At 33.7% G+C, this 9,805-nt stretch overlaps 1 protein-coding gene across 1 annotated transcript; it reads right to left on the bottom strand.

Moving 5' to 3' along the window:
- Positions 1-850: 850 nt before the first annotated feature.
- Positions 851-5,343, bottom strand: LOC102592337 (cysteine-rich receptor-like protein kinase 2). The gene is made up of 8 exons (XM_006348448.2): positions 5,170-5,343; positions 3,170-3,934; positions 2,948-3,061; positions 2,578-2,717; positions 2,263-2,473; positions 1,792-2,026; positions 1,558-1,708; positions 851-1,459 (listed from the first exon to the last, which is right to left on the bottom strand). The coding sequence occupies exons 2-8, from the start codon at positions 3,918-3,920 to the stop codon at positions 1,124-1,126; spliced, it is 1,938 nt and encodes a 645-aa protein (XP_006348510.1). The 5' UTR covers positions 3,921-3,934; positions 5,170-5,343; the 3' UTR covers positions 851-1,123.
- Positions 5,344-9,805: the final 4,462 nt, after the last annotated feature.

The following is a 9,805-nucleotide window of genomic DNA, read 5'->3' as shown; positions in this document are numbered from 1 at the left end:
TCTCTTCTTCACTCTCAAGCCCTAGCCTTCACTCTCTTAAAATGGAACAAAATGATCCAAATATCATCCTAACACAACAATATATCCTCAAAAGAATTAGCTAGGGAAAAGACCAAAATGCCCTTAATGATTCCCGGACGGATTTTCTTGTCAACTGCCCAACTTTCAAACGGCCATAACTCGCTCATACGAACTCGGAATTGAGCAAACTCGGCGGCGTTGGAAAGATCATTCCACAAGCTTCACAACCATAACTGGAACTACTCCTAACTCATCCTGAGCTGGAAGTTATGACTGCTCAAAGTTGGCCAAAAATCACTGATTTCCACACTTAGCCAATTTTCCAAATTTTCAAATCCTTTCCAAAAATGAAAATTTTCAAATTCTAAGCCTCTTCTTAGCTATTTCAAATTGTCGGATGTTACAATTACTTTCTAATTTCTAGACATACATAATATGAACACCTCTTGACAAATTTTCTAATTTCGCCATTGAACAATAATATATCTGGTGTGATTCATAAGTGGAGTGTAGAAAAGCCGGTGTAGGTAGGCCTTATAACTATCTTGGGAGAAGTGGATGGTTTGTTTTTTCTCGATAAGATGTTCGGCTCACAAAAACATTTTCAATGAAAAAAGACACATTTAAAAGCATGAGGGGCTAATTTATAAACAAAACATATGCTCTCAAAGACACGAGGGAGAATTGAACTATCGAGGTGTATAACTAATGCCTACTTATAGAAATGTCATTGTTCAACTTGATGCACAGTGACTGTTCAACTTTGTTTTCCCCCCAAATATTTCTCACCAAAGCTCTGATACCATATAAGAAATAAACACTCGAAAAATATTATTAAGACACAAACTATGTTATTACACTGAGCCATATTTATACATACTACATTACAATCCTTTTCCATGAAGGAGATCCTATACAATCATATTCCTGTGCTAACGAAGCTTAAATGGAATTGAGAATTCAGATAGCCGACCCCAACTTTTGTTTGGAACTGATTCACAATTGTTGTTATAACTAACTTCTCGATCATGATGATCGTCAAGAGCATGAGGCGAAATGATGCTTATAATTTTTGCATCAGTTTCAGGGCATTGGAATATCATCATCTGGGGTAAAAAGAACTATGAGATAAGTTGGCAATCGAACTAGAATCACCTTGACTAAGCGGATATTTCTCCCAAGCCCCATGCAGTTCCATGGTGTTCTCATCAACAAATGGTGGATTAGTAGGAGCCGGCAACTCTTCTTCTTTCTCGAGGATCATCTGTAATGCCATAGACATGGATGGACGTAGTGTTTGGATCTCTTGAGTGCACAGAAGCCCCACATGCAAAACTCTCGCGACCTCATTTTTCACATTGATGGTGTTGTAGTTGTGCAACATGAGATTTGGATCGAATAGTTCCTCCACTATACCGCGTTGATAGTAATCCCACACCTGTTAATTTCATCCATTATAAGAGTTGAGAAAAATATGCAAAAAGTTCTTCAAGATTGAAAACTTTGGTAAGAAAAGAAATGGTGATGAACAATTACAATGGAAACTAAGCTTTTTGTATTTTCATCATTTATGCTCCTGTTATTTTGTCTTCCAGTAACAATTTCCATTAGAAGAACTCCAAAGCTGTAAACATCTGCTTTTTCTGTCAATTGGCCATGTGCCAAGTATTCTGGAGCCATATATCCTCTGCATATTAGACCATATTAGTTTTCATGTATTTGTGTACTTTTACGCAAAAAAAGTAGAAGACGAGATGAAGAGATACTAACAATGTGCCAGCAATGGCAGTGCTTATGTGACTTATGTCTTCTTGGAATGACCTGGCCAACCCAAAATCAGCAATCTTTGCACGGAGCTTCGAGTCCAACAGGATATTGCTTGCTTTTATGTCTCTATGAATTATTCGTGTCCTTGTGTTCTCGTGTAGGTATACCAAACCTTCTGCAGTCCCTATAATTATCTTAAATCTTTTCTCCCAATTTAGATCTTTACCTTTGGTAGGGTCTGTCAATTTTAAAGATAGAATCAAGATATGTGACAAAATAATTCTGATGTGGTTATGTGAAAACTGTAAGCAAAGGTGGTTACTTATATTCAACTTATTTTCACATCTATTTTTAGTTGGTGCAATGACGACACAAATATAGCTTAAATAGAAGTGAGGATTCATATAGCAGACCCCTGACTTGTTTGGGGATGACGCGTAGTAGTTGTTGTTGTTGCAAAATCTGGTTACTTACCAAATATGAAGCGATCAAGACTCTGGTTAGGGAGGAACTCGTATACAAGAAAGCTTTCTGGTCCTGAGCAGCTGCATCCCAATAATCTTATCAAATTTTTGTGCTCAACGCTACTGATTATGTTAACCTCGTTATAAAAATCTGCAGCTCTGTGTTTGTTGTTGAAGAATAGCCTTTTGACAGCAATCTCTCTCCCATCTGCCAAAACACCCTGCAACAAATCGGGCCTCAGACTCTATTTAATAGCCAATACTTCTAGTATTGCATTACTGTTACGGACAATCAACGAATTCAAACAATTCAACCATTACATACCTTATAAACCGTGCCAAATCCACCTTGCCCAATCTTGTTGGCCTCATCAAATGACCCTGTGGCTTTGTCAAGAGTCGAATACTTGAAGTTTAAGCTGATGTCATGAAGGATCTTCACTAATTTCTCAGCATCATTTGCCCCTAACAAATTCAAAATTTCCCAGGAAAAAGCACGAGTAGGCCATAACGCCACAAGTTAATTCTTGAAAATTGTCTTCAGTACAGTGTGTGCATTTCACAAGATATATGGTCAGCCAATTCTTTTTGCTATTCTGATTTTTCCAAACCAGTTTTAGCAAAATACACAATATATGTTCATCAACAATATCCTAATGACTTTTATAACTAATTTTTGGCAGAAAAGGATTCACCTTTTCTCTTCTTCTGGATTTGTTTGTTCTTCCAGACACCAATACCAATGAAAGCACCTACTCCCAAAACGACAAAGGAACTAACAACAACAATGACAATGACTGCAACTTTTCCTGCAATGTGGTGATTTGAAAGTTAAAAAAAAGATCACTTATCGGCAAAATTGAGTGTTTTGTCGATAAATAACAGGCAAATCGGGTCAAAAAAAGAGCAAGGATTACCTCTTGATGAGCCTCTACTGGTAGAAATAGCATTGAGAAAATTTGTATCAGAATACCTAATGAAGCATCCAGTGTACAGAGCTCTACCTTCTGACCAAGGCAAGCATCCCAGCATGGATGCAGATGCATTTTGCAAACACGCTGCGCAGGAGTTTGCACTCACAGTCTTCCAACAATCAGCGAGAACATAAGCTGTCATGGTGGAAGACCCGGGCACTGACACTTGAGCACGTGCGTAACCATTGTTACTCGGTGCATTTGCAACTGCTTGCTGAATGGCTCGCCTAGCATTCTGCTGGAACAATGAACCCTTTGTCGTCCTGTTTCCGCATACATGCCTGTCCTCTGGACCAAAATACTGGTCATAGAAGTTGTAATTGTCCGCTCGCATAAAGCAACCATCAAGATAAATTCGCGCCTTGTTACTAGGGAAGCAATTGGGAAAAACAGTTCGCGCTTCAGAGAAACATAAGACACAGTCGGGTAATGAAAGATCACCATAGCATTGGCCAAGTCCATAGCTAGCATTTGGTCCAGTGCCTGTAGCTGCTACTCCATTTCCTCTAGTTCTCATTTGTTCACTTATAGTTTCCATTGTATTGACAAAATTTGAGACGGAAACTGTCGTTCCGTTTTCACATATGAGCTGGACTATCTGGGATCTTGGTTCAGCCACTGATGTATCTGGTAGAAGTAGGATCAACAAAATAACAAAGTGACTACATAACATTGAAGGGGTTGCTCTTTCCATTTTTGCCAAATGAGCTGTACAACATAGAAACAATGTGAGAGGATTAATTGAAGTACTATTAGAGAAGAAACTAGCTTTGTTATGAGCATTTAGAGAAGAGCAAAAGAAAATAGTTTGTTTTGGACTGTGATAGTTCGGACATTGTTTTAAAACACCTTTTTTGTGCGCACGCTTGTGTGTCTGTGAGTTTGTTTAGTTGAGTTTCTATTTTAAGCCAATACGAGTCAGTAAAACGACCGCGCTAGAACCATGATACTTGAGGGGTGCCCAACTCCTTCACCCCGGTCAACAAAACTCCTTAACCGAATCCCGGTTGATGATGAGTCATTTGGAGACTGGAGTCGGACTTGTTTTAGAAACACAATTTTGTCACTTTCAATCTTGAAAAATATGAAAATCTTTTTAAAAAAAGGGTGGGACAACTGCTAATCGTTGTCATCATTGTTGTCCACCAATATCAATTATCACAACCCCACAATCACCGTCCTCAGCCACAACTACCATCCCCTCAATCACCACTGTCCGTCATCATCCACCATCACCCATCATTTACAACCATCACCACCAACTAGCATTACCACAATAACCACCAATCATTATGATTTACGGGCAACTGCCACCATCACCAATCACCGCTATTAGTCACCACCCCTATTAACTATTATTACCATCCATCACAATTATCGGTAACCACCACCATCAACCACCATTGTTAACCACTCTACCAGGCACCAGTCACCACCATCACTAGCTACTACCCACCATCACCACTAAGGATGACAAAATTAGCCCATGAAATCATAATCCGCCCATTTCAGCCCAAGTGAGCAACTAAATCTTATCTATCCTGAAAGTTGCACTAAAATAAAATAAGAAAAAAATTTAAACATTGCAAAATTCATAACAGGAAGATTAAACAATTATCAAATCCTAGTCACATTTACAAAAACAAAACAATACCAGATATCATATGCTATTTTTATCTTATTTTTATACATAACACCATAGTATGTGAGTTTGAAATTTGTACAGGTAATAGGTCAAATTGGACGAATTGAACTATGACCCATTGTTTAGCCCATCACAACAACCCATTTATTGATTCAACCCAAATTCAGCTCAAATTAACGAGCTCACTATCAAAAGAACTTCATTTCTAAAGCTCAAACTCGATACCTCGAAGGATTACTTACCGCCTGCCACAACCGTTGAATCTCAGTGAAAATAGAAAGAAGAAAAGAATACTCACAACGTCCTTCTGAGCTCTGAACGGTCTGAATTCGCCGGATTTTGAGTCGGAAAAAGATATCGCCGGTGCAAACTGATCAGCTGCTGCCAAAGTTGTAGAAACAGAGAAAGAGGGAAAAATGAAAGGGAAATTTTATATTCATTAATGGGTCGTTTGGTGAGGGAAGTCTCTTTTTTTTTTCTTTTTTCTTTTTTAACTTCCAACTTTTTTTGATTTTTCGAGATCAGGTATCCGATATTTATATTGAGATGGACTAAATTTGAATGATTTTTAGTTAGTGTTGATATTTATATTGGAGTAGACTAAATTTAAATTCATACTAAAAAAAATTTATACTAGGGTGAAGAAAATATTTACTAACAAAGACGTGTACTTAATAAATAAAGAGTTCGAATTCAAAATTTCTGGTTACCAATTAAAAATATTTATTACTTTACCATATATTTGTTTTTTGTGTGTGAACTAGAGAAAAGAATTGTGGAAGAATTTGATGGAAGGATTATTTCTTTGATTTTTTCAAATAAAGACTTGGAAGTCAACAAGGGTCTTTTTCTACTTTACTTGCACGTCCCAAAGCCCAAAGGAGAAGAAAAAAAGATATTTTTTAGTTCTAATTTACGTGACAAAGTTTGATTTGATACGAAAATTAACAAGAAAATAATATTTTTGTGATCTTTGATATGTTATAATTCTTTGTATGGAGGTAAATTTTTTGACGTTTGTCTTTAAAAAAGATATACTAATATTTATGGTACTAAAAAGGTTCTCATGCGTCCTTACTAAAAAATGATCTAACTTTCTATTTATAAAAGGTAAAAAAGAGCAAGGCTTTTTAGGAAGTTGTAAAACTTTTTAAATTTATTTACAAGTTGCTTACTTGACTGTAAATCTTTTTAGAAAGTTGTTACAAAGCTTTTCAAAAAACGGGTCGTATGAGAGAAAATCAGAGTAGCTACATATATTATATTTGCAATTTTAAAAAAAAAATAAAGTCGATATAAATAACCGAGCCTATAAAACTCTCACAAAAGTTATGAGGTCTCAATGTTTTGTATATTTTATATGATATTCGAAATTCACAAATTCAATTGATTTAAATTTGCACCTTTGTAATATGGGCTTCTCCAACCCTAACCTCTATTTTACTCTCCAAGTATAAAGTTTTCTATTTTTTCAGACTCCTACCCAATTCTCTATTTTACTCTCTAAAAATGAATCTTTTTTTCTCTCCTTAATATTATATTATTATTTATATTTAATTCTTATTTTCTTATTTCATAATATACGTATTTATTTTTTTATTTTTTTCAAATAATCACTTTATATAATTTTCATGTAATATAAAAATTTATTTTTTCAAATTATTTACTTAATATAAAATTATATTTTTTTCTAAATTTCTAAATAACATAAATTGCAAGTTAATATTATATAATATACAAATCAATGGAAAATTCAAATAAAAGTGAAATTATTAATGAAATATAATTACATAAATACTCTACTTTCAAAATTATTACATTGTTCTCATAAATGCTCTATTAATGCACTACGGAGTTCAAAATGAGCATTTTTATCCTTAATTATTTTATGTCTAGCTAAAGATTGTTCAAATCGGAGATTTTCATGCAACAAGAACAACTACGAATAATTAAAGAAAGAATTCAACAAGCACAACCGCAATCACAACTACACTAATTATGTGGATCATACACTAATTTTTTCCGAATATTGTTAAATCTGAAAAACGACCATTACTAAATTATCGTTGTGATAAAATTATAATGTTATGTATTCTCATCTTGTATTTAAATTATTATGTTATGTATTATATTTTTAAATTAAAATTTTCATCTTATCATTTTAATTTTTTGCATTCGTCATAGTGAAAATTAATTATGATATCAAACTATATTAAAGTGACAAAAATTAAAAAAAATTGAGACATTATTAATTCGGGATGAAAGTAGTATAAATTAAATAATCTATTTTTAAAAATGTTATATAACATTAAAATGAATTACTATAATTAGAGATATAATTAATGGTCTTATATGAAAAATAATATAAGTTAATTACAAAATAGTAGAAATAATAATAAAATAATAAAAAAGTGAAATAGAGAGGTGAATAGTAGTTCTCCAACTACTATTCACCTCTCTATAAATGGAGAATAGAGAGTCATTTAGAGAATGATTGGAGAGGGCATTCTCCTTTTTACTCTCCAAATATAGAGAATGGAGAGTAAAATAGAGGTGCGTTGGAGATGGAAGGATTATTAAAGTAATAATTAATCTTGCAAAAGAGGAAAGGTTGTGAGATGCAATATGGTATGTTGGAGAAGTCAAATACTTTATTTAGTACTCTCCCTATTCTTATTTATGTGATATTTTTTGGTTTTCGTGATTCGAACTTTTTAATTTTGATAATGTATTTGGACATATAGTTTTTTAGTTTTTTTCTAGATAATATATATATATATATTTGGAGACTACATAAAAAAAATGTAAGTTACAATAGCTAATAATTTGTTTGATTCTCAAAATTTGATCACATAAATTAGGACAAAGAGAATAATATAATGTAACTTTAAAAAATTGAGATATAAGTACATACGCAAAGCACGTATCGTAAGACTAGTTCTTATAAAAGACAACTCAAAAATTAATCTACCTCAAGGTGGCAAGGATTTGAGTTAGACTCCTAACTTGTATATTTTAAGCTTGTACTCTGTCAAATTATAATTAGTTTTATGCATCATTCTATAGAGAATGGTTTATCTAAATTACATACATTTTTGTTCCAATTACTATTTGAAAGATTCAAAATGAGTTGTTTCAACAATTAATAGAATTATCAATGTACAAAAGTTCTTAGGAATACAAGTATTTACACACACATCAAAATTGTAGCATTAGATTCTATATAAATCACCACCATATGTCAAATCCAAACAACTCTAGCTAGGAACAAATTATTAAAGCAACTAACTGTACCATAAATACAATTGATTACAGTTGAGAATAAAATGACAAAAATGAATAAGCAAATCTTTAGGCTGAGGTGTGGATATCTCGCTCTTTTTAAGGAGATTCAAGTCCACTGTGGCATAATCTACACCGATCTAGCCATATCACTCTTGACATGTCCCCTTCAGGATACAACAACCCAACAACGTCGTACAATTCAAATAACTCCGAATTAGGTGAAGAGTTCAAGCCTCCACATAAGAACACTTTCCTTCAACATATTATTAGTACTCTCTTTTATATAGTGAGTATAGTTTAAGACTTAGAATATTATTCTTTGTCTCAACTCTCTCTTTCATTGTACTAACTCAATATATACACAATACACCACTTCTCACTCTCATATCCCCAACACAAAGTAAGACCACCCTATTTATAAGTGAAGAATTCTTCCTCGCAATGAATAGGAAGATATTGGGTAGTAAATTGGGTAAATGAATAGCCTAAATGTTACATAAGTTACAACCATAATGAGGTAGAATAATAGGTGAATAATGAGTTAGAGGTTACCAGTGTTAGGGGAAATTATAGCCACATTCTACCATATTAACTCATGTGAGTAATGGACATAAAATGTTGTCAATACTCACATATAGAGCAATAAGATTTAGGCATAATAGATAAAATGAGAAAATGTGTTAGCCACATTCTACCATATTAACTCATGTGAGTAATGGACATAAAATGTTGTCAATACTCACATATAGAGCAATAAGATTTAGGCATAATAGATAAAATGAGAAAATGTGTTAGCCACATTCTACCATAGAATTTTGTGGCCTACATGACATCCTACGTGTATTAAGGGTCATATTTATGTATTATGTCAATATGCACCATTAAGGTACATAAGCCACTTTAATAATATTAAAATGCTCACAATCACCAACACTAACTAATCGATCATCACTTGAGATTTAATGAAATAGTGAGGATTCATATAATTGATTCAAACTTATTTGGATTGAGGTGTTGTTGTTGTACCTAACAACTCGAGCATGATTAAATCTACTTCAAGAAGACGAGGCAAAATGATGCTTATAATATAGGTATAAAACATAAACGAACGCCCAAATTTGAGCTCAACACTCTAACTTTGTGAATGCACATCTAGACACTTCAACTTGGTTTCAACAAACAACTATACCGTCCAACTCATCCTCATTGTGTTTCATGGACACTCGACACTAACGTGACACATAAAATCTTGGAGGTATCCAGATGATTATTTTGTAAGTTGGAGTGTTCAACTGACACAATAAAGACGAGTTTGTTAGAGTTTGATTTTGATGATGACATAATTAATGTATGTGTATTATGTACACATGATTTCTCTCTGTGAAAATCATCCCTCAGATACACATTAAATAAACAAGGAACAAACTAGCCACATTATTTTGGAAATGAATCAATCAAGTATATATATACCCAAGGAATACGCGCAAGCTGTGATTTCGAAAAAAACCAAGAAGATTGACAAGTATATTGAAGTTGTCTACTTTCCTTTAGAAATAGATCTGATAACTTATATACGAGTCCACCACGTGTACATGACCGGGTTCTTGACTTATGTGGAACCTCCTTGCTCAAGGGGGGGGGGGGGGGGG

This window comes from Solanum tuberosum, unplaced genomic scaffold (assembly GCF_000226075.1).
Source record: "Solanum tuberosum cultivar DM 1-3 516 R44 unplaced genomic scaffold, SolTub_3.0 scf00098, whole genome shotgun sequence".
In the NCBI taxonomy this organism is placed as follows: domain Eukaryota; kingdom Viridiplantae; phylum Streptophyta; class Magnoliopsida; order Solanales; family Solanaceae; genus Solanum; species Solanum tuberosum.
Note: the sequence above shows the minus strand (reverse complement) of the source record. Positions and strands in the feature narration are given on the sequence as shown.